We start from the raw sequence: 26,808 nt of genomic DNA on the forward strand, positions 1-26,808 counted from the left end.
TGCACTTTTGAATCGCGATTGTACGCTTATAATTTTGTTTATTTGGGGTTTTTTAAAAGCAGCAATGTATATTAGATGTCATGAATAAGTGGTAAATGTGTTTTAATTGTGTTTGATTTTTTGGTTGCATGTGACCTTTAATTATCTCATTTCTAATATTCTCAGGCTTTCCAGTTTTCCCTGTCAATCTGACAAAGTCGACGGCGCTCTGTAGTATTAAACTTCCTTTGCCTCTCTGTGCTTTTGCTGAGTTCATTCCCAGCTCCTGGTTGAATATTCTTCAAAGTTTTGTATACTGCAGGCAACCAGATTGCATTTGCTTTTGCAGTAGTCACACCTCTTTCAAAATCACCTAAAAACAGCTTTCATTTTCTTCTGGTGTTATATCTGCCATGTCATAGCTCCTTTGTGGCATCTGATCAAATTCATGGCATATCTGACTGTGATGTTTAAAATTCCATAATCCTCACTACCTCTAATTAAAAATAAAATAGTAGTAAGGTAATGGCAGAATGAACCACCATGCAGTAATGGTACTTCCCAGACCGCTAGCACATCACTTACAAGGCAAGGACGACTGTAATGTAAATGAATGGGATCATGGTCACCTGTTTACCGCTGTCTTACAATCATTTAGGGAGGCTGGAGCAGTTACAGAATGTGTCTTATATAACCCCATCCGCACGATATACTGTAGAATACTGTAGTATCAGTAGTTCCATACAAACTGAAGGAGCAGAGGCTATAGTTTGTGATCAGAGATTTATAACTGCATTGTGGACATGAACTCGTTATTGCTATTATATTTGGGCTTTGTGTATTGAGCACACCGTACTTCCTGTATTTGGAAAACTGCCCTTACATCTTCCGCTTTAATTAAAAGTTCTTCATCGGTAAGATCCAAATGTCTGTTTTAAATAGATCTTGTTGTATACTGTAATTGCAATTTTGGCAGCTGTAACCCTTCTTCAGAAGACAGACGATCTGACCGATCATAGTCCTACCGCGCACCCCTGCCTGAATGTATCAACACGTTCACACATGCATCGCATCATACCCTGATTTTCTGAAGAACATACCAAAACTACTTCAAGAAGGTATAACATGTAATGTATGTACTTATATTATTGTCCTGTACCCGGCGCCACATCCAGTAGCCTTTTGGCCGTGGAAATGTAAATGAGGGCTGTAAATTACACATGGAAACTGCTTCATATACCCTTGTACGATATTTCAGTAGATGTCGGGCTCAAATGCTTACTGCTCGTAACGGGAGACCACTTTGGAGTTCCTTTTCCGTGATTAAATACCAATCATCGGTGATTTGATATCCAACCCGTGAAGGTCACGGGGTAGAATAGGCCTTCAGCAACCCATGCTTGCCATAAAAGGTGACAATGCTTGTCGTAAGAGGCGACTAACGGGATCGGGTGGTCACACTAGCTGACTTGGTTGACACATGTCATCGGTTCCCCATTGCGCAGATCGATGCTCATGTTGTTGATCACTGGATTGTCTGGTCCAGACTCGATTATTTACAGACCGTCGCCATATAGCTGGAATATTGCTAAGTGCGACGTAAAACTAAACTCACTCACTCACTCACTCACTGATTTGATATCCAAAACGATGACCGTGATCACTACTGTTCTGGTGAGAACTCCAGTTTCTCGCGTGAACGTTGTATATTTCCAACCATACCTTAAAATACACTTTTGATGAAAATGGTGAGAATTGTGACGCTTGCAGGTGTCAGCGATTGTGCCCTCCCTATGAGGCAGTCTATCTTGTATTTTGCTTCGACATCAAAGTGTCAACTGAAGAGGAGCTACTTATTTTGTAGAAAAGTGGCAAACACAGAAAGCCGGCAGATCTAGTCCATGGACAAAGTTACTGACTGAAAGATAATTGACTGAAGTTGAATGTTAAACAGTGCCATTGTTTGCAGAATTAATCACGTTATTACACTGTTTGTACAGAGAATATGTTTTCTGTGTAAACGAATTCCTATGAATGTGAACAAGTAATGTTAAGCCACCCCCATCAATGCAGACTGCTTTCACAGCGACGGAATGTCGATGGATCCGAAATACAGTCGAGGCAATCTGATACAGCCAAACCTATGCAAATGTCCCAAACCTGCAATGTGCAAAACAATTGCTCATTGCACGTGGACAGTTTTGAAATCTTATTCACTGAAGCCAAGGGACAAAGTTTTCTTCAAAGATACAACTGCTGTAAAAACAAATGAAATGTGCAAGGGATGGGCAGTTATACAGATACACTACTCCTTAGTTAAAATACCTAATATTCACTAATACGTGCATTAAAGAAATCACTACAAGATAGTTTCACACCATTCGTAACTACTCGTCTCCTACAAGACCTACAAGTTCCGTGACCTACAGGATGACTCGTACCCCTCTCGTAGGCCACCATTGCCAAGAATCGTGGCAAACCAGTCAAATCGCGCGTAGTAAAACGTATTTCAAAACATGAAAATTGCGGGACCGTTGAACTCTGAAACTTCGCTAAAATGTACCAAGCACTTGTTGATTTTTTTCTCTGTAAAGTGTTTTGCTTGTATTTTTCTCCACATATGATCCAAATAGATATGTAACATAGACACAAATACAAATACTAAGATAATTTTCGTGTTGTTTCAGATACCTTTTGCAAGTTTTGCCCTCTAACTTCTCAGTAATATTGTGAATACTGGGTTTCTCAATATGCCAGCAAAAGAATATTTTACTGACACGGGACTGTGGGACAAGGAAGACATTATGGCGACAGTTAGCAGCCCTCTAGCTACGCGAAGGAGAGACGATAGAGATTCTTTTAGATTAATGCTTAATCTGAATATATATAATTGTTGCTAGAAACAAACAAACCCACATAAACTGAAAAGGAGCCCTAGAGAGAACAGAGATTTAGATCCTTAGGAAATCTAGACCCTTGCTTTATTTACGACTTTCTCATTGCACAGTGGGCTTGGAAGTAGGGGAAATAATGTGGCTCGGGCATCGTGAGACAGACTATAGTGTTGTATTGTCTCGGCTTCAGATAGCAGCTGTTGGATGGGCTGTCTTCGTATTACCAGTTGAAGGCGATATACAAATGCTGTATGTCACCCGTTGTGGCATGGAGACAATCTAGGACGTGTTGGGAATCGTTAGCACAGAGTGTTATGATTCTAAACATCACATGGTGTTTTACAGAACCGGAAGTTTCTACGGATATTTAGCCGGAAGTACTTGAAGAAATCGTGAATTGGTTTGAATATGAAGATATCTCCAATTCCATTAACGACATCTACAAACATATCACGATGCCGGTTATTTCACAATACATTATCTATAGTTTAGACATCATTTAATCACATCAACATATCTCTAAATAATTGTCAAGATGTCTCTAATTCAAGTCAAGATATCAGCAATTCCTTTCAAGATATAATTGATATGCTTCAATATTTTCTGAACTGATTTCGCTATTTCATGCGATATCTGTAACTATTTCCATTCGACATATCTTCAGTTCAATTCAAGATATCTCTATTTTCATTGAAGATATCAGTATTTCTTAACAGACATGAACACGGCTTGCCATATTTCATACATAATATGCAGGTGCGCTCATGCTGTCGTCGTGATCCCGCCCCTCATTGCTGCCCCACACTGACGTTTGCACGTTGTTGTGTCTGTCTAGGAAATCAAGACCTCTTTATGAAGCATATCGGAAATCATTACATCGGCGATTCCCCCAGTTGACATGCTTTAAACGCCATTAGCGTCTGGCTGGAATCTGTTGATTCGTTACCGCTTGTAAAACATGGGGTCGCTAGGCATTCGCGTCAGCTGCCGGCAGACGATCTGCAGCTCCTGGCACAAGTAAACTGAGATTCTTTCACCCCGGCTTAGGATTAATCCACCCTGGCCTGGTGTTGTTAACATAAGACGACCTATGCGGTGCCTGCCATTAACATTGTTTTTGCAGAGTCCTTTTGCAAAGTCGAAAATCATAGACTAAACACACTAAAGGTATTGGGTTCTACCTGACTGGAGCATGTCGACAGCCAGGTTCATTCCTGACTGGAGCATGTCGACAGCCAGGTTCATTCCTGACTGGAGCATGTCGACAGCCAGGTTCATTAAACTAATGGCACATTCCTAGTCCGGTCACAAATACTGCAGACAACACAACTGATGACTTGATGACCGTTTGATGACCTACAGTGAAGTGTCAAAATCAAGAATGACTCTTTACCCACTTGCACGAAGGAATTATTTTCCATTATCTGTCTTCTGACGACCGACCATAACATTCGTATTTATATGTTTTGAGACTATGTATGTATGTATGTACCCCCACTGCGGGATGGCAGGCGAGGATGAGATTTACCAGTATCTGTCATGTACGACCCTCGTCACATGAACGTTTCCTTTTACACCATGAATAACATATACCTAGGATTTTACAACGCAGTAGAACAGGTATACACACTTATATAACACACATCACATTGATAAATGCACTCTTGATGTGCACCAGCCTCTGCCTTTTTAAAAGCAATTGATGTGTTTTTCTAAGTTTAGATGTGCGTGATTACAACCCTAGCGATCTATTTAGGTTTCACTGGATTTTATCTCTCAACGCCTTGTTTCCATGCGTGTCACTTTGATCTGAACCTCATAAGTGACCCCTGAGGGTTACCTCAACGCTGCAAGCCAACCTAGCGAACAATGGAGACATCTGTTGGTCTGCAGGATAGACACAAATATGCATACTCTCAAAGTGAATGTAAGAAAAACATTCGAATAAATACTGATCACAACACTCAGAAGTTTCCCTGGAAACATGTTCAAGGTGCTGCAGATGTGGTGAGACGTACAGTGTTCCCCTGCTTGCTTGCAGATATCTTCTCCATGAATGCCCTGTTATGTATGTCGGTTATTATCTTGACATGGCGCGCAGCCTAGGACACGAAGAAACATACCTAGAAATGAACCACCTGCTGCCCCAAGAAAGGTGTCACGACATGGTGCACTGTGTGGTGTCCGTCTGCCTGACGTACGCATGTTCATCACCGCACGGAGACTTATGGAAATACCTCTTTTACACTTACGCATAAATACGTAGGTAAAATGGTTGAGAATTGAACCTGTTTCTGCTCGTACCATCCGTTCCAAACTGGCCTGGGGCGCCAAATACAGACTTCCTTACAAGGTGGTGGTATTTACTGTCATAAATCTTTCGTACCAACAATTACAACTCAATGTTTTACGGGATTACACGGAAAAAAAACAACACTTGCAAATGAACAGACACGAACTCTCTATGTAATCCTTATTATTTGCTTCACCTGTGTAAATGCATTTCAATGACGCCAAAAAGACGCAGGGTTGTAATGCATATCCTGGTGAAGTCATCAACTCTCACGGTGAGAGTGCCAACATCTGAATTTGTAAGGTGAGTGAGTTTAGTTTTACGCCACACTCAGCAATATTCCAGCTATATGGCGGCGGTCTGTAAATGATCCAGTATGGGCCAGACAATCCAGTGATCAACAACATGAGCATCGATCTGCACAATTGGAAAATCGATGACATGTGTCAACCAAGTGAGGGAGCCTGACCACCCGATCCCGTTAATCGTCTCTTACGACAAGCATAGTCACATTTAATGACAAGCATGGGTTGCTGAAGACCTATTCCACCCCTGGACCTTCACGGGTCTGAGTTTGCACTACACCTAAAGACACAAAATGAGTTATTTTTTTTACCGTAGACCGTTTCTACGTTGAGTTCTGGCTGGCAAGGATGATGTATGGAGACTATCCCAGTTTCGTGACGATCTGCCCCCTGATGGTGGTCACTAAAGGTTATGCACGCTCCGTATGACCTCATCGTTTGAGCCGACACAGGCTTCGCGTATCGTCATGTCGGCACGGGGAAATGGAAAGTTGAAAAAGCTCTTAACCGCTCTCGTTGATTGTATGGTCAAACCGTGCATTTCTGATGGAAAAGAATACCTTTTCTCGGCTTTCAGTGTGTAAACTGCTACGATTTGACCTTTTTAGAGATAGTCTACAATGATAATACCCTTGGTCATAACCCTTTACAGTCCTTGTTTTCTTAGGGTGAAGGCGATGTCCACTGTTGTGATTGTTGTTCATACTCAAACTGTAACTGGAGAAACTGGTTTCAGCCATAGACACAAGTCGCTGCAAGAACCTTTCTTGGTCAGCTTCAAACAGAGCTATGCTTTCACGAGACATGCATTCATTATATATCAGAAGCTTTTGAACCCGACGAGCTGATACTCATTGTCAAAGTGTTTCTCATAAAGAAATTAACTGGTTCCGTGGCAAGTCTGCTGATGTAACAATATCATATTACGGGTGCTGCTGACGGGACCGTTTCCTGACATACTTCAACAATACTGACCATCACGCGCCAGTGGAAGAGGCAGGGGTGTTCTCGTTCAGTGTTGTATTCATGTTGTAAAGTGTGCTCATGTCGTGCAGTGTCGTAGTGTTGTACTTGTGCTATACAGTATTGTACTCATGTCGTGCAGTGTTGTACTCACGTTGTACAGTATGGTACTCATTACTTCATGTATGACATTTTCTACAAGTATTTGACATGTACGCGCTCTTCAACTTTATCCATCTTCAACATATCTCCATGTCCTACTTTTTTCACGTGTCCCTCGGCTGACTTTGTTTAGTTCTTGGCAATTCCATCAGTGTTTCTTCTTTCAGTCGTTTATAAGTGTAAACACTTGAGTAACGCCCTGTGGTTGACAGCATGGGGTAGCTACGATCCTCGCCTGCAGTTAACTTCAAGAGTAGAACAGCACTGCGTAAACGGGACCTATTCCGCTCCGAATTACCCTCGATGTACTATGTATCAGTAGCATGTAGCCAACGTGAAATGCAATCCCACTTGCATCTGCAGATAAGCATTTAACATGGTGTAAACTCAAGGAGACCCGCGATATCCAGGCCGACAGAGACAGATATTGCTCCTGTGTGAACATTTCTCTGTAAACAGTATTTAAATATCTCGTTAACAGGTCAAACATGCTTTCTGAGAAGCATCTGGGATTTGAATCGTGGATCAACTGATAATAGCACCGTCTAACTTACACACTCCATCATATTTCTGGTGTCTCAAACCGATATACTTCTGATTCGCTCGTCTATCTCGCTGAGGGAAGTAGTCCTTATATTTGGAAAATGTGTGACGTCCATTTCTGTGATATATTTGAACATTGATATAATCAGCGTAAAATCCGCTCATTCCTTTTTGTTCAGGGGTCACCTGTCAAAATTTGTCGCCGATCCAAACTAGATTACCCAACCATCTCCTCATGTACATGGAATAAAAACAAACACAACATAACACGTGGAATCGTTACCAACAGTCTTATATCTGATACCCAAACATGTGGTGAGGACATTATACAGTATCAACTACACAGGTGTCGAGGCGTATTGTGTGGAATTAAAATTTCTAGGTTCAAACGGAAACGTGACTTCTATAAAAGGGAAAAGAATGTTTGATCGTTTGGTTTGTAGGTAGAGTGGCATACGTAGACACACCACGGCTTAGGGGAAACTATCTGTCGTATACATTTGTGTTGAAAGCTCTTTGTCGTGGAAATCTATTATAAGAATATGATTCAAACGTTATGTAAGGACAAGCTTAACACATAATATTGTATTGATGAATGTACTGTCCGTTTGGCCTGCCCAGGCAGCTGTGGCGATTCATCAATGTTGATACAGAACACATAGGCACGTGTCCCAAGTCACTTACTTTCATATGAAGTCAACAGAACCACTGTCCATAATCATGATTAATAAAAAAAATATCACTATCAAGAAAAATGTGACATACATCGGCATACAAGTGGACAACGGATGAGCGCATTGCATGTCGGGCGTTAATTCCCGCCAGACTTCGCTCCAACCCCAGGTAAATCGTCAAGGTGGTCATGCCGAGATCAACCAGCAGATCCGCTGAGGCCCTTGCTTCACAGACTGGGCACGTATTGCAGCAGTCCGCATGAACAGTGGGGTCAACCTGTAGGTATTCGGCCTATTCCTGGCTGCGGTGACTGGAACAGAGGCATCGGCATCACGTCTCCAAAGACGTGCTGTTCCAGGCAACGTCAGCAGCAGCCTTGATAGTCGTCAGTGCGTCAGGGTGTTCTGGCTGTTGGCCCATCCGTTGCGCCCATTTCGGCTACAACGAGAAAAATACTTTCGAAAAATCTGGACATAAGTTAAATAATTGGTTATCGCGTGTACATCAAGTGCGTAACTTTAATAGTTAGTTAAATAATGGGTTATCGCGTGTACATAAAGTACGTAACTTTAATATGAAACTTAGACTCTAGATCAGCTTGAAACACTACGAAGTTGCAACAAAATTAAACCATAAGTTGGTAATAGCTAGTCTGAAAAACTATCAGTATTTTTGCGGATTCAGTTTGTGAAACTATCAGTTTTTAGCGCAATCAGTCTGTGACCCGTTCAGTCTTTGTCTTAATCTTTGTCTTTGTCTGCCCCTGTGACCCGTTCCATTACATATGTGGAACGAGAAAGGACCCCCTTCGTCGATAAACACGGGTGAGAATGAACTGCGCACCAACCCTTATTCAGAAAGCTGCATCCGCCGCTGTGTTCCTCACAGCGATCCTACCGCACGACAGCTGCGATCAACTTTCCGTTACGATCGTTTTGAGGACCGTGGACCTGGTCTGCTATCAGTCCTTAACATTGTCAGCTTGTAGTACTACCAGGCGTAATGATGACGTAATGGTCAACGCTTACAGAAAACTTCCTGTGGAGAATGTAGCCTGCCAGGTGCTTAAGGTTCAACTTCAGACTAACATCGTCGGACGAACAGGTACGCAATTTACTGCTGGGTGGACAGAGGCAATTTGTGACCACATCTATCCAGTAGGGTACTGTCAGTACTGTCAATTTGACGTACTACTTCACTATCAAACTGTAGTACTGTCAGTCGGCAGCTCAAGGGATGAGTAACAAATGATCGTTCATAATGTACAGTCTGTAGCACAGTCAGTCTGTAAGGCGATCATATTGTAGTACTGCCAGCCTGTAGCACAGTCAGTCTGTAAGGCGATCATATTGTAGTACTGCCAGCCTGTAGCACAGTCAGTCTGTAAGACGATCATATTGTAGTACTGCCAGCCTGTAGCACAGTCAGTCTGTAAGACGATCATATTGTAGTACTGCCAGCCTGTAGCACAGTCAGTCTGTAAGACGATCATATTGTAGTACTGCCAGCCTGTAGCACAGTCAGTCTGTAAGGCGATCATATTGTAGTACTGCCAGCCTGTAGCACAGTCAGTCTGTAAGGCGATCATATTGTAGTACTGCCAGCCTGTAGCACAGTCAGTCTGTAAGACGATCATATTGTAGTACTGCCAGCCTGTAGCACAGTCAGTCTGTAAGACGATCATATTGTAGTACTGCCAGCCTGTAGCACAGTCAGTCTGTAAGGCGATCATATTGTACTACTGCCAGCCTGTAGCACAGTCAGTCTGTAAGGCGATCATATTGTAGTACTGCCAGTCTGTGGCACAGTCAGTCTGTAAGGCGATCATATTGTAGTGCTGCCAGTCTGTAGCACAGTCAGTCTGTAAGGCGATCATATTGTAGTGCTGCCAGTCTGTAGCACAGTCAGTCTGTAAGGCGATCATATTGTAGTGCTGCCAGCCTGTAGCACAATCAGATTATCTTACTACCACTCTGTAGCGCGCAGTCCATCAGTCTGTAGCAAGATCAGCCTGTACCACAGTCTTTAGCACAATCAGATTGTCGTACGACCTGTCTTCAGCGCGCAGTCAGTCAGTTAGTCTGTTACCAGCATGAGGCACAGACGTTTTAGGTTAAATAGAAGTGAAGACCACCATTACAACTAGGTGTTACTTACATGGAGCCCATCCCCACCCACCTTCAACACTACAGCTGCGGCACACACACCCTCCCAGCGTGGTGAAGAATCCGTTCATTGTTCCCCCTGAGGGGCAGTCCAGGGACACCACGCGGAGGCTTTGCACCTGTCCTACACAACACTTGCATGTCTGGTTGATGTGGGGTGTGGGGGTAGAGGCTGTGGACGACATGTTGGTCGCCGCCAAGACGAGGAGTGGGGTAAACTCGCTGCGTCCACACGAGCCCATGCAGTAAGTAATCTTGACGGGCTGTGACGTCTTGCAACCATACACACTGTCATACAGGTACTCCTTGCGAATGTGCAACGCGCACTTTGGTTCAAATGGTAACTCCTCGCCTGCAAGAGTAAGGGAACACCTGTCAATGATGTACTATTACAACTGACATTCTGCTCTAATTTAGTACAGTCTGGACTACATGGAATTTATACGTCTGAGCATCAGCGAGATCACACCTGTATGTAAACTACGTGGTCGAGTTGGCATCTCACCATGTAACGGACACGCTGTTAAAGGCGACACTAAACTACACTTGACACAGACACAGACACACACACACACAGACACACACACACACAGACAGACACAGACACACACAGACACAGACATACACACACACACACACACACACACACTGGAGAAGGTATCAGACAAGCACTGTAATACGTGATGGTAGTGATAAAGGTTTAGGGTGATCAGGACGCGACCATGACCAGAAGTAGGGTCGATTTGCGCCCAACACATTATTCAAAGTTGAACTGCCTTAACTATATCTACATATTTTGATGAAATGACAGGATCTTTCTTCTGCTTAATGTTACGTATTAACACATCAAGCAACCATTTTTTCCATTTCAGTTTTGAACATCCCCCGGGGACAATCCTTGTTTGTTTTGTCCCTTTATGACAACACGACCATCTTTGAACATGTACAGACAGTTGAACCACCGCTATCAGGCTGCACCAACAGCAACAAGACGATGGAATCGGCAAATATATATCCATAGCAATCCCCATATGTCAGAAATACACAACGTTGCACAATTAGGTTACCTCCCAAATTACAGACACCCATTTGACAGACACTGAACTAGGAGGTTAATTAGGGGAACACCTACGAGTATGATGGAACAGTCTTGAGAGCAGAGTAGGGTAACACTGAAACGGGTTTGTTACTGAGAACTTTGATTGTAAATTAAATTTTGTTGCAATTAAATGATGATGTGTTTTACTGTCAGTTACAAATGAATATAAAACGGATTTGGTTGTGTTTAATGACTGAAGCATATCTTATTCATTAAAAAAATGATTTGTCACAAGTTATCCAACAAAGACACTCCCTCTTCCACTAATAGGATGCGCATAACAGAAGTTAATTGGGAAAAAGATTGTTTGAGAGAGATAAAAATAACCTGACTTTCAGCAAATGAGAGACTTGCATTGCCATGTAAGATAAGATCAATGTCAATCAATGTTCTAATTTCAAACAATATTCCAAAGATTTTAACGGTTTTTCTTTGGATAGTAGACAATGGACATTCAAGGCAGTAAGGAAAAAACATTCTCACATCTATGACCACCTGGCATGATGCGTCATTTGTCATGTTTATTGTAAATAATAATTACAATCAAGTGATCTCATCATATATCTTCTGTGCAAAACATTAAACTTCCTTATTCCACATGAATATTATTTAGGTGCACATGTTTCTTTCACGTGGATATAAGATAGCTAAGGGAATATTATAATTCCACTTTTAAACTGCTGATGAAACAAAAGATGATGTTGAGTACCACAGTCAATCCTGAACACAACTGGAGTTGTTCTGTTACGTAGGGGGTTTAATTTCTGAAATACTCCAATAATTTTAGATGTCTTTTTGACAATGTTTATAATATGATGAAGCCTACTCCCGTTAGACCAAAAGGTTAAACTGAAATGTTTATGAAAATTGCCAGCTTTCGTATTGCAGCAATCAAAATTCAAGTTAATATCTTTTCGTGCATCTTTCAAAGTAGACAATATAGCTTCAGTTGTTTGTGTGTGTTATTATTTGGACTACTCCATTATAATGTGTACAGGTAACAGGTAGTAGCCAATCTGTTCGCTGAACCGTACATGTTGTTGTTTTAAGGCATTTGCGAACTGCCTGTATGGGAGGACACCGATAATTATTAACTTATGTCTTGGGAGTAATGTCGGGAATGGTGTGACTATGTGTGTGAAGAGTGAGTAGGCTCTGTGTGTGTTCAGCTTTCCGTTTGGGTAACGCACCTTCACGTATAACATCCAGTTTAGCTGTGAGCTGGCGACTGGACATATTATTCTTGATGGTACATGTGTATAAACCGATGTCATCCTTAGTAACTCGGTCAAGCACAAACATCTCGGCCCGTCTGCTGGCACTAGGTTTCTGAAACATGGAATAATTAAGATAAGTCTGATTTCAGAAATAACCTTTCATTTCAGAATATTGTGTAGGTATGGTTATTGATAATGATTTCAAGATATGCTTAAATACACACAACACTAAGGTTGTAGTCAATATCCGTGATTGCTTGTTAACAAGATCGACACTATGCCTGTTTACAATGGAAGCTGTCAAAACCGGCATCTGTCCAATCCCACAAGTTTTCTACACCGGCATAGCATCTCAGTCCCATGCCTGGTGTGTACACTTAGCATCAGCTCTATAATCCAGTATGTTGTTTAAACTTGATTATTTGTGTGCCGTTTTAGACAGCTTCCACCTGTTTATAATTGACAAGTATGCTTGTTTACATGACTGACACGGATGCTTGTTTACATGATCGACACCCGTGCTTGTTTATACAACCGAAACGGTTGCTAATCGCGTGCAGGTGTACCTGCAGGATGTCAACCCGAGGACTGTTCCCCTTCTTCCGTGACCACTCTATAGTAGGCCGGGGGAAACTGTCCGTACTACAGCCGAACACCACCGTGTCTCCTATCTTGGCCGTCTGGTTTCTGGGCCTTTCCTTGACAGTGATCTCAGACATGTCGTGAGTCGACCCTGCAAAACAAACACGACGTTTTCAAATGACACAGTACAGATTTTAACTATGTGGGCAGCAATATGACAGGAACAACTGTTCAGAGACTGTTGTAATCATAAACGATTTGTAAAAGATGACAGTTTATGGGTTTGTACTAATGTACCTGTCATGTATCCACCAGCGGTACTAGAATGGAGCAGATACCTTGTGGCGCATGCAATAATCAACAACAAGTGTTCACCTAATACCCTCAGAGTAAATGTCCCGTTGAGAGATCCGTGTTTGTTGTAGACGACGCATGTGTACTGCCCGGAGTCGGCCATCTGAAGCGAGTTGATGGTCAGACGGTACGATCTGCGCCGGTACTGGAATACATAGAGCTTAATGGTATATACACATCTCACATGTGTGTGTGTGTGTGACAGAGAGAGAGAGAGAGAGAGAGAGAGAGAGAGAGAGAGAGAGAGAGAGAGAGAGAGAGAGAGAGAGAGTGACAGAGACAGAGACAAAGACAGTGAGAGCTTGTGTGTTTGCAGGTGTGTGAGTATGTGTGTGTACGTGGGTGTATGTGTGTCTTTGTCGGCGTGAGTGTGTGGTTTTGTGTGTATTGCACAGTGCAGTTCTTGTCCAGCCATATCTAAATTTGTCTTCAAAGGTAAGCCGCATGTTGTGATCTGGCGTGTGTAAGCTATATAAAGTGATTCAGCCACTGTATGTTGAAACATTTATATGAATTGTCGATAAATATGCAGCATAAAGAACGCCAGTTTATGTTTCAGAGGAGTTGCACAGTTTGAAACAAAGGCGCGACAACAGACATGTCTTGAGTCGTTACTTGATGAAAGGGCGATAATCCACAATTCTCTATTGACAGATATCATTACCTATATGCAAGCCACAAGAAAGGCCACAAGCAACACCTTCTCTACGGAAACTATAACTGGATGTTATAACACATGGTCACGTCTTACAGGTCACAGTGTACATTGTGTGAAGTCAGTGGAACACACGTATATTTTTATTGACCAACCTTTTTGGATTTCTTGGTATTAAGAAGGTTGCCGTCTCTGTACCACCTATAGCGAGGTCTGGGATTAGCTCGCACTTGACACTTTAACACCACCGTGGCCAGCTCTCTCTCCACAAGCACAGTCTCCTTCCTGCGACGTCGCCACCGAGGGGGCCCTGAGTCGCCAAGATGTAGCAAATGAGCAGTGAACTCAACAGCAAACGTACTTTTGAAATGAAAACCAAGTACAACTGAATGTGTGTTTTACACTTATTATGATTCTTTCTGACGAATTACAAATACCTCCCACAACTGGGGACTGGGCGTCCCTATACTATATGTGAGTAGCTTTAGTCGAGAAGTCCGGGCATCTTCCGGCGACAACAGTCCAGTCATTAAACCTACCCCTTCCGTGACTTCTAGTGAAACAGTTGGGGTGTTTTCGGCCTCAGATATAACTGGAAGACAGTTTGGGTACCTTCAAATTTGAAATTAACGTTGACGTAGCTTGTATTTACACACATAAAAGCAATTAGAAAACATTAGGTTCGGATTCAGGGCCTAGATTTTCTAAAATAGTCGTAAGTGTCATACATTAACATTAACTTGCGACTATCTCAGCGCTAAGAGGGCTTCGAAAATCTTAACCCAGGGCTAGCCGATTGACTTAACCATCACCAGCAATATTTTGTTGTCTTACCAACTGGTGCCTTTTCACATTTCTTCCCGCCTTTTTTCTTTCTACATTTCCCGTCGGCACTTGCAACAAGCATCACCAGCAGGCAGAGCACCAGCAGTGCGGCCCTAAGGCGCATGCTCACACTTCGGGTCGGCCTTTAACCTTTGACATTAGGCTCGCCAGGTTGAACACGTAACTGAGAACACAATATTTTACATATATTATATTCATAAACACGATTGCTCGATGTAGCAATTTATAGAACTCACAAATAAATGCAGTGTGATAAATAAGACAGTCCTGGATCAATGGTTTACAAACAAATATTTGGTCTTGCAGTTGTTGATATTCCTTGATATTAACACTTAACATAGATGTCGTTGTCATCTGTACGCAGATGATCGTCCTTCGTCAAAGTGTTTATGCATCACGACCCGTGATCCGATGCTATCAGTGACGTCAGTGTCAAAGTGTACCGGTTCTAGACTGTTGCTGTTGCATCTTCACACACATATATGTACATTTTATAGCTGTTGTCTAAATAAAACAGAGGTTTCTACTACACAACAAAAGAAAACAGTTCTCACCCTAACATCTGAAGTTTCCAGTAAGACTTCCCATACACTAGCTAATTTGGTGTCAAATGTAAATCGCTTGCGTTCAGGAAAATTAATCAATGGTGAGTGTAGTGCAGTTTCAATTCAGGTTTCTACTGTCTCAATGTGCATGATACGAATGCGTTAAATACGCTCACTTGTTGCTGAGGAGACAACGTCGCCAGTGCAATACAGCATGGAAACAGCAACCCCATGCCTCTAGCTACCATGATGACGAAGGGCACAAGAGTTGGGGAACAAGTACTGCAGTGCATTTCTGATGACGCCAATAACTAGCGCAATAACAAACTTTCCATTTAATGACATTCGCTTGACACGTGACCAATGTTGGACAACTTTTAAAGCAAAAGCCTTCACCAGCTATTGCAAAACAGGGCTTTCTGTACTTCCGGTTCAATGGCATTGACCTTTAATGCAGGCCCGAACCACGTAGAGATGAACGTAATGATTCATCAAATACTCAACATAAAATATACGATGAGCATCTACTTCATACCGACACATCTTGGCCTTCAACATCACCCAGTCACGTAAACGAAAGGTCCTCCACAACGGGGTGTTTCCAACAGTCTCCATACTTTGCTAGCATTTCCTGGATGAAACACTTTAAAAGCCATCCATGAGTGACTGGCCTGTCAATATCCACTAAGGCAGTCTTCCTTATCGGTTCTCATATTACAAATATATATAACGAATACGTAAACCAACATTTCAACTTCAACACACTTTTACAGTAATTGGAAAGAGGCAAAATACCCAATTGAGGTTCAGTGAGGTGGGTACAAATCATCAGGTGACTCAAAAGGAAAACTAGGATACCCATCTGAGCTGAACACAAAAGAGTACATAATTCAATGACCAAAGATGTCAGCTGTAGCTCTGGAAGCAGTCATGACATAAGCTAGGACCTGATGTTTGTTCATTGTTCAGAGCCAGTCATAAGAGATTGAAAAATGACTACTAGCTTTTACTAACTTAGTTTTATAACTAGATAGCAACGTTCTTGACCTTATCCCAGAGTCACTCAAGAGATATTACGCTAGAACCCCTTAGGATTGTGACGTCAAATCTCAGGGTGTGGTCGATAAAAATCTATCGAGCACACAGATGTCATTGCACCCTTCAAGGAAAGCCTGTTTAAGTTTTGATGTGAATATTGGAATCCCAGCTGTAAATTTTTATTTTCGTGTATATATCGTGATTAAATTTCACCTGGACACTTCTTGTAAAGCGCTTACTCGAATGGCAACGCTGAAAATCCTCTCGTGCAAGGTGTGTTGGTTGTACTTCGCTCATGACACATACATGGATGTTTTGTCGTTTGCACTCCATTCATGACATATACATGCATGATTTGTCGTTTGTACTCCTGTCGTGACACATACGTGCATGATTTGTCAGTTGTACTGTTTCCGTGACATATACATGGATGGTTTGTTGGTTGCACCCGAAGGCAAGCTATATTCGGTTTAAAGATACGCTGTCAATGTTTGTTCAATGTATCGCAGTGTTTTGGATCTGACTGTTTTACATGTTTACTCCTAAATGACCAGTGATCTCTGATATGTCCTGAAATAGGTCAATTGTCAATTGCAGACTATTATGCCTGCGTTTTTCCTTTGATAGTGGATAAACTAGTTGAAACCAATAACTAGTGTGCTGTAATAGAGTTAATGCTTGATTTATAAAGTAAAGTCACAACAAAAGCACTACGTTTGATAAAATTTTAATAATCATGACAAAATAAAATGTAAATGCTATTTGGCACAAACAATACAAGGGAAAGAATGTTTGGTTAAAATATTCTTGCAATATATTGCAATACGTATATATGTTTTCTCATCGGAATATTTCGTAGTATGAAAATTCTTAGCAATGCCTACCCCCTAGTATAGTTTGTTATTTAGTTCATCTGGCACTGAAGTAGATGACATGCGACTGGACACTGGACATACTATCTGCAAAACAGAGGAACATATTAACCATAACGTTTGATAGTTCTACAAAACAGAGGAACATATTAACCATAACGTTTGATAGTTCTACAAAACAGAGGAACATATTAACCATAACGTTTGATAGTTCTACAAAACAGAGGAACATATTAACCATAACGTTTGATAGTTCTACAAAACAGAGGAACATATTAACCATAACGTTTGATAGTTCTACAAAACAGAGGAACATATTAACCATAACGTTTGATAGTTCTACAAAACAGAGGAACATATTAACCATAACGTTTGATAGTTCTACAAAACAGAGGAACATAGTAACCATAACGTTTGATAGTTCTACAAAACAGAGGAACATATTAACCATAACGTTTGATAGTTCTACAAAACAGAGGAACATAGTAACCATAATGTGTGATAGTTCTACAAAACAGAGGAACATATTAACCATAACGTTTGATAGTTCTACAAAACAGAGGAACATATTAACCATAACGTTTGATAGTTCTACAAAACAGAGGAACATATTAACCATAATGTGTGATAGTTCTACAAAACAGAGGAACATATTAACCATAACGTTTGATAGTTCTACAAAACAGAGGAACATAGTAACCATAATGTGTGATAGTTCTACAAAACAGAGGAACATATTAACCATAACGTTTGATAGTTCTACAAAACAGAGGAACATAGTAACCATAACGTTTGATAGTTCTACAAAACAGAGGAACATATTAACCATAACGTTTGATAGTTCTACAAAACAGAGGAACATAGTAACCATAACGTTTGATAGTTCTACAAAACAGAGGAACATATTAACCATAACGTTTGATAGTTCTACAAAACAGAGGAACATAGTAACCATAATGTGTGATAGTTCTACAAAACAGAGGAACATATTAACCATAACGTTTGATAGTTCTACAAAACAGAGGAACATATTAACCATAATGTGTGATAGTTCTACAAAACAGAGGAACATAGTAACCATAATGTGTGATAGTTCTACAAAACAGAGGAACATATTAACCATAACGTTTGATAGTTCTACAAAACAGAGGAACATATTAACCATAATGTGTGATAGTTCTACAAAACAGAGGAACATAGTAACCATAATGTGTGATAGTTCTACAAAACAGAGGAACATAGTAACCATAACGTTTGATAGTTCTACAAAACAGAGGAACATATTAACCATAACGTTTGATAGTTCTACAAAACAGAGGAACATATTAACCATAACGTTTGATAGTTCTACAAAACAGAGGAACATATTAACCATAACGTTTGATAGTTCTACAAAACAGAGGAACATATTAACCATAATGTGTGATAGTTCTACAAAACAGAGGAACATATTAACCATAACGTTTGATAGTTCTACAAAACAGAGGAACATAGTAACCATAATGTGTGATAGTTCTACAAAACAGAGGAACATATTAACCATAACGTTTGATAGTTCTACAAAACAGAGGAACATATTAACCATAACGTTTGATAGTTCTACAAAACAGAGGAACATATTAACCATAACGTTTGATAGTTCTACAAAACAGAGGAACATATTAACCATAATGTGTGATAGTTCTACAAAACAGAGGAACATATTAACCATAACGTTTGATAGTTCTACAAAACAGAGGAACATAGTAACCATAATGTGTGATAGTTCTACAAAACAGAGGAACATATTAACCATAACGTTTGATAGTTCTACAAAACAGAGGAACATATTAACCATAACGTTTGATAGTTCTACAAAACAGAGGAACATATTAACCATAATGTGTGATAGTTCTACAAAACAGAGGAACATAGTAACCATAATGTGTGATAGTTCTACAAAATTGTCTTTGAAATGAGCATTGTCAAGTACAGCTTCAAAGGCGCGGGAGCACTCCCGGCTTCTGAGGGAATGATGCTTTATTGTAATGATATATATCTAGTAATATAATTTAGAAGCATGGTCGAGTACAATTGGCAACATTCAAATATCAAAAGCAAACACGAATCATATACGTTAATACATTTACGGAATACACGCAAACTATTCCATTACACTGCCAACATGGATGGTCATAAATATGCATTTGGCTATTTTACTCCCGTGCAATAATCACGCGCCTTCTTTATTACAAATCCGTTGGGACGATTTTTATGACATCTCGAAGTTTTGGGGCACTCTGTCAGAGATTTCATCTGATTTGCATCAGAATATACCTTTTGGAAAATTCAGTTTATGAACACATTCATAAATACCTCGGAAAGGATCGCTATAAATATGCTTGAAGGCCACAGTAGAGTTGCAGCCGAGATAAATAGCGTAAGTCAATTGGTTGAGCCAAATATTCCAAACTATATATAGCAAGATATTCTGACATGTACTGGAAGTGAACGTTGTAGGAGGAGTGGACATGGTGAATGGATATACATTCGTTTACATATGCTATCTGATATGGATTGGTACAAAACTGATATGGAATGTTTAGCAGACTTAAAGTGTGTGATTGTTTTAATGAAGTTTTAATGTCGAGGTTGTGCCGTGATATTGTACGGATATCACAGAGACCTAGCGTGACCTTCCTAGGTTCACCTTACCGAGGTCATGGTTAGTCAAACGACAAGTATGTGTGCAGTTCCCCATCCCAGACATTTCAGGGAAACGTAGTGCATTGCTGTGAAAATGTAACATTTGTAGCTGGTGAAGAGTACAAATGTCTGCCTGGCACCGCGGTGCGCGCCTACACCATTCACCACCCCTCACTGGCACAGCTTACACCCCAGGCTATTCATGTAGTAAATATTTATCCCTACTGCAATCAGACAGCCACGATTCGTATAATTAAGGCACAGCTAGTCGCGTTTGGTTATGTCTACAGCCATTCCGAAAATAAACAATCGCTTATCAACCTTAACTGGTGGACTTCTTCGGGTTAATCATCTTGGACGATATATGCGTTTCTAAAATATTGCTGTATTTCTCACACTGGAAATACTTGCTGGGGTTTGTCTGTAAAATGTCACAGTGCCTGATATTCACAGCTTCGCCATAAAAGTATTTCCTGAAACATAGATTCCCCAACTACAGCATATATATCATTTCGTATATGTATGTATGTATGCATGCATGTATGTATGTATGTGTGCATGCACATATATATATTCCTGGCTGTCAATCATAAGACAGGGATGTACAAGTATATTTCAGACATACACACATCTGTGTATGTATTTGATACTGACATTGTGTCCAGATGAGGTCTGGACATATGATGCGTTACACTTGTGAACGAATTCAGATACTTTGATGAAGATTACTGAAAGCCAAAATCTTGCACTAATAATTGATGCAAGTTCCTCCAAGACGTTATTTCTGTCTTGACTGAAAGTTGCACATTGTTAGAGTACATGTTTTGTGCAGTTTTTGTTTTTGGTACATATATACTTGTCACATAGCACACAATGTCTCGAAGAGAGTTTCATACGAGCTATTTTTACAACAGGTGCTAGCTGTACTTGGAATTGGTGATGACCATAGGTTATTGTCCATATCATTAACCATATGTGGGTGGTTAATTCTGGATGGACAAGAGAGCAGTCAAACAGGTCAGAGAAATCGGCACATCGTTTTCGTAGGATGAAGGTATGTGCGTTACTGCCAGTTTCCAACGTTTTTTGTCTATGAATGTTTCACGTGCCACACAGGTTTTCATTCAGCTTTTAGGTTGCACTTGTGAATAATGTCAAACAGTTCTCAGACAAGAGAAGGTGAGGACCAGGAGTACATATAGAGACTTCATGACTGTAGACGTTCTTTTACAAGCTGACATTGCTCGACATGTCGAACTCCCATATGATGTGAGGAAAACTCCTGCATTTTTCATACTTGTTTTACAATGTTTTGTTCAAGGTTGAATTCTGGGTTAACGTGTTTGTTTTTTTGTTTCCTGCCGAATATTATGTTACGGCTTTTGTTGGGTTCTAAACGAGGCGCCACTTTGGGGCATGGTCGTAGAGTGATTAAACACCCGCCTCTTACCAATGCCTCACACTCGCCTCTGACCTGTTCATCTCGACCCTGACCTCGAACCGTGCATTTCACACCCGCCTCTAACCCCTGCCCCTCACATCCACCTCTTACCCATGTACCTCACAACCGCCTCTAACCTCCGCATCTCAAACCTGCATCTTACACCTGAACCTAACCCCTGTATCTAAAACCTGCCCGTAACTCCTGCATCTCACAACCGCCTCCCACCAATGCATATCATACCCGCCTCTAACTCCTGCATCTCACACTTGCCCCTGACACCAGTCTCTAAAATCTGTGTCTCACATCCGCCTCTGAAACCTGCATCTCACACCCGCCTCCAACCCCTGCATTGCAAACCCGACTCTAACCAATAAATCTTACACCTGCCCCTAACAACTGCATCTCAGACAATCCTCTAACCTCTGCATCTCACACCCCATCTACCTCATGCATCTCACACCCGCCTCTAAACCCTGCCCCTATCCCTGACCCTCACACCCGCCTCTAGCCTCTAATTTCACAAATGTCTCTGACACCTGCACATCACACCCGCCTCTGACCCCTGAATCACATCTGCTTCTAACACCTTCATCTCGCACCTGCCTCTAACCCTCGCATTTTACACTTGCCTCCAACCCCTGCAACTAATACCCGTCTAAAACCCCTGCATCTCACACCCACCCGTAACCCCTGCATCACGCCCGCCTCTAACACATTCATCTCACACCTGTCTCTAGCCCATGCATCTCACACCTGCCCCCTATGCCCGTCCTTCTCACCCGCATCTAAACATTGCATCTAACAAACGCCTCTGACCCCTGTATCTCACATCTGCCCCTAACTCCTGTCCCTCGTACCCACCTCTAACCCCTGCCCCTCACACCTGCCTCTAATCCCTGCTTCTCACACCTGCATGTAACCCCTACATCTCACACCCGCATGTAACCAGTACATCTCACATGCGCCTCTACCTCCGGCATCTCGGTGGACGGACAAAAGCCCCATAAGACAGAACCCCACAGACAAAAGCCATTTGGACAAAAGCCCCATGGAAAAAAACAACAACAAAAAACAGAGACCCACATTATGTTTTCTCAAGGTTGTCTGAGTAGGAAGTGCGGCTTGAGGTGGAGGTTGGTCTTGAGAAATTGGGGATTAATTAAGAGTTGTTTATTTTTCAAGAGTGGTCTTCATGAAGGATTAATTAATGTAGTTAGTGTTAACAGCGTCTTGTCAATTTGCTCAATGGGCAATGTCAAGACTGTAAACTGTTGTAATCAGTGACTTTGAGATGGCCACCACGGGGGCAGTGAAGAATGTATTTGGGAATCATGTGAAGACCAAAGGTTGTTTCTACCATCTTAATCGGAGCACCTGGCGAAAAATACAAGAATCGGGACTTGGGAAAGTATGTGTTGAAATGCTGTGTTGATTTTTGACATTAACCTGCAAATAGATCTTGTCAAATCTGAATGGTTTTCATATATATTATCTGGGGCGTTTGTCTAAGATGTCTGGGGCTTTTGTCCAATGGGGCTTTTTGTCTGTGGGGCTTTTGTCTTGTGAGGCTACATCTCACACCCGCCTCTAACCCTTACATCTTACACCTGCATCTCACTCTTGCCTCTAACCCCTGTATCTTACATCTGAATCTAATCAATGCCCCTCACACCAGCCACTAACCCCGCCCCTCCAACTTACACCTGCCTCTAACACCATTATCTCACATCCGCCTCTCGCCCCCTCACACCCGTGTCTAACTCCTGCTCATCACACCCACCTCGAACCCCAGTCTCACGCCCACCTCTAACCCTTACATCTCACACCTGCTTCCAGAGCCTGGCCATCATATCCACCTCTAACCCCTGAACCTCACATCCGCCTCTAACCCCTGAACTTCACCCGTGCCCCTCACACTGCCCCTGACCTTGTCCCTCATCTTGAAACGATCCCCATCCGTATTTGAAGTCGTAGAAGTTGCCATGAAAACTTAACGCAAATTCCTGAACAGCATAAGGCATGAGTCTGCAGAACAGTTCTTGGTCTGCATGCACAGCTAACATCTGACGACGAACTCATATATCAACATCTGTAGTCATATTAGTGATAAGGCCATATTTCTATTTCTTATCACCCATTCGTCGGTAGGATGGATTACAACATTAGATTAATGACGTTTTGGTTAGGAGCTGGTACTGTAGCATGATATTATATATAGTGGGTGTTTGGGGAGGATTGGATGTGAAAGGAGATTGACAGCCAGTGGGAAGGAGACACATGGGAGTGTGGAAGGTGTGTGTCGGCTAGTAAACGATAGATGCATGGGGATGTGGAAGGTGTTTGACAGCTAGTGGAAAGGTGACGTGTTTGTCATAGGCCACCATTAGTTGACTCGCAATTTGGAAGGGATTTACTTGACTTGGACCCCACGGTTGGTTTACTGCCATTCAGTTCGATGAACCTTTCATGTGACGAGTGACGGTCCTTCATGAGAGTAATCATGAAAAGTCCTTCGTGTAACGAGACTATTCATGAGAAGCCCTTAATGTCACCTGACCATACCTAAGAGACTCTTCATGTGACGTGGCTATCCATGAGAACCGGAAAATGTGACGTGACTATCAACGAAAAGCTCATCAGGTGATGTGACAATCCATGAGAAAAACTTCATGGGATGTGACTATAGGAGAAGTCCTTCATGTGACGAGACTGTCCGTGGAAACCATACATGTGACGTGAGAGTCCTTAATGTGAAGTGCTACTATAGTTCATGAGACAGCTTCATGTGGTATGTCACTATCCGGGAGAGTCTAACATGTGACGTGTTACTATGTATCATGAGAAGCCCTTCATGCGACGTAACATACCGAAAGTCTCATTGACTAATTCAGACAATGACCTACCTTTCACCCGATCAGAATTTTCTCGTGTGAAAGTGAAAATAGACACCACAAACAACAGTTACTCTGCTTGAACAGAATTTCAACTCTTTCTTTCATAAAAAATGACATTTACAAATGAATCTTCTGTTTAAACTTTAATACCACCGTCTTCCTATACTTTCTGTCGAAGTTCAGGCAGCATGCCTTAACTATGGAATCGCTAGCTGTTCGATGAGGTGGTAAAATGATTCACAATGCATCTAGCTCACTGGTTAAACCTGTTATGTGTTTTTTTAGTTTTTTTGCACTTATTAAGCATAGTTCTATAACACACAAAGAGGTTGATGCAATATCAGTTCAAAGACCGTCAAACTAGCCACAGAGCCTCGTCTGGACATTTCCACGATTTCCAGGTTACCGTTTGTCGGAGCTTGCTGTACGACAGAGCCCGCTGTACAAAGTGTTTACAAGGATTAGAAGAAGCCTTGTGTTGCAACATACAAGTGCTCAAACATATCAGATCATACTGATTAATATTTATGCATCCAGTTAAATGACCTTGTCCAAAACGTCGGGACTAAGTTGCGCAATATGACGGAACCAAGTAAACAGAAAACGAGACTGTTCTGTAATCAATGTTTTGACATGCATTCGTGAAATCCCCTTTGTGTGGCGTGACTATCCATGAGAAACTCTTCATGTGGCGTAAGTATCCTTGGCGTATCCATGTGGGGTAAATATCCTTGGGAACCGAGTCATGTGACGTGGCTATGCATATGAAGCGATTTATGTGACGTGACTATCCATGACCAACCCTATTATGTGACTTGACTGTCCGCGAGAAGCCCCTCATGTGACGTGACTTTACATGACAGGTCCTTCATGTGACATGTTACTATCCTTCAGGAGAGCCCTTTATGTGATGCGTGACTACCTTTCATGGGAACCCTTCATTTGACGTGACTATCAGTGAGAAACCTTTCAAAAGACGTGGAAAATGTTTCATATGACGTGTAACTATCCGTGCGAAGCCCTTCGTGTGCCGCTCTTCATGTGCCTCCAGTGACCTGTAAATACGGCTGTAGCAAACAGTACTAGTCTGACCTATGGAGGGTAATCAAGGGCTCTCGAAACAACGCCATACACAACAGACTGTTATGATATCATATGGCACAATCGGCAGTGGTGCGCACTCAAATAACCCCGGCTGAATTACACCACACACCACTCCCCCTCTAGGCCCCAGTCACCCAGACACTGAATTGAGCCCCAGGAAACAGGTACGACAGGATACCATAGTTTCAACCACTATGAGCTGAATCTAGATACCGCTAAGAGAAAATCAAGGTTTAAAATGTTCTTGAAAGTGATCAAAAGGTGTGTACTCTATAACTGAAACTTCGTGCAACTAAACACAGATGGAGTTTCACCAGCCACCTGTAGTGACTTACGACGGTTTGCAAGTGTCACATACTCAACAGTCTTAATCACACCTTCGACAAGACAAAACTTGGTGATAGGATCGGCACCGACACGAACCGACGCTACATGTGTTCTGCAATAACCTGCTTATTGATGTCATCAACTACATGTACAAGCACAAAATCATGTTTCCGCCATCTGCACCAAGCTGCATCACAGACAATAATAACAATTAACTTTGTTTTACGCTGTAGTCTGCTATAAACTTTAGAACTGGATATAAACGCTTTGTGGTGTACTAACAGACGGCAGCTATATCGTACAATAGCTCACACGCACACAGAGTGGGTCCACCAACTTGGCAGTTGTTACATTAATACAAGTACAGGAGACAACAATAGGTGTCGATCGACGGTGTATGAAACAGTGCTTGTTATATGTATCATGACGGGATGATTCCCCGGGGTGCACGGTGGATTTATACTACTTTACTATAGCAGGGCAGCAGACAGCAACAGCAGACAGGTGGTTTTAGCATGAAGAGATCTGTAGAACAAACACTTACCTGTATGTTGACTCACATTATCTATTGGGGGCTTTTCAGGAACCTCAGAAAATAATCCGGAAATCACAGAACCGACTTTCTGGCCTTGAAGGAGGGAAAGACAGAAGTTATGGTATTGGAGACTTCCGACAATCAGTGTTCCATTGCACGAACTGGTCGGGGCTGTGAAAGCGGGCGAAATTCGCTACCGGTCTGAGTTTCCTACTTATAGTCTGTTTTAACATCTGTTGTGACTGGAACCTGACTCCTTACACCGTTAGACATCTCCCTCCTGCCACACCGCACTCTTGTTAGATTGTGTATCGATATTCAATGGTAGGCTCCAACAAACATTTGTAATATGCCCGAATTACTTGACGCAATGCATCAGACAGACATACTACAATAAATAACATGACACAATATGCCAGGCGGACATACTACAATATGCAACTTGACATAATACGTCAGACCGACATACTACAACATACAACAAGACACAATATATCAGACGGACATACTACAATATGCAGCTTGACACAATGCGTCGAACAGATATGCTACAGTATACAATATCACGTAATACGTCAGACATACAACAATATACAGTATCACACAATACGCCAGACAAACATGCTACAATA

At 41.8% G+C, this 26,808-nt stretch overlaps 2 protein-coding genes across 5 annotated transcripts in view; one reads left to right on the top strand and one right to left on the bottom strand.

The window, feature by feature from the left end:
• Positions 1-26,808, top strand: part of LOC137268944 (uncharacterized) — a 280,426-nt gene that overhangs the window by 144,875 nt on the left and 108,743 nt on the right. The window lies entirely within an intron of this gene.
• Positions 7,415-26,379, bottom strand: LOC137268549 (fibroblast growth factor receptor-like 1). Of its 4 annotated transcripts, none has more exons than XM_067803118.1 (8): positions 26,186-26,379; positions 14,721-14,895; positions 14,042-14,196; positions 13,253-13,376; positions 12,862-13,028; positions 12,269-12,407; positions 9,993-10,331; positions 7,415-8,252 (listed from the first exon to the last, which is right to left on the bottom strand). In XM_067803118.1, exons 2-8 carry the CDS (start codon positions 14,833-14,835, stop codon positions 8,209-8,211), a joined length of 1,083 nt encoding a protein of 360 aa, XP_067659219.1. In that variant the 5' UTR covers positions 14,836-14,895; positions 26,186-26,379; the 3' UTR covers positions 7,415-8,208. The 4 variants fall into 4 exon arrangements, with proteins under 4 accessions (XP_067659219.1, XP_067659217.1, XP_067659218.1 ...); XM_067803116.1 differs by having other exon boundaries at positions 9,972-10,331; XM_067803117.1 differs by having other exon boundaries at positions 9,972-10,331; positions 26,202-26,377.

Source organism: Haliotis asinina, chromosome 16 (genome assembly GCF_037392515.1).
Source record: "Haliotis asinina isolate JCU_RB_2024 chromosome 16, JCU_Hal_asi_v2, whole genome shotgun sequence".
NCBI lineage: Eukaryota > Metazoa > Mollusca > Gastropoda > Lepetellida > Haliotidae > Haliotis > Haliotis asinina.

Excerpts from the sequence above, each read along its gene's own strand:
- LOC137268549 (XM_067803116.1), bottom strand. The coding sequence starts at position 14,835 with ATGCGCCTTAGGGCCGCACTGCTGGTGCTCTGCCTGCTGGTGATGCTT. Across the intron at positions 14,197-14,720 it reads ATGTGAAAAGGCACCAGTTG|GGCCCCCTCGGTGGCGACGT; the intron begins GTAAGACAACAA and ends TTGGCGACTCAG. Across the intron at positions 13,377-14,041 it reads ATACCAAGAAATCCAAAAAG|TACCGGCGCAGATCGTACCG; the intron begins GTTGGTCAATAA and ends TATGTATTCCAG.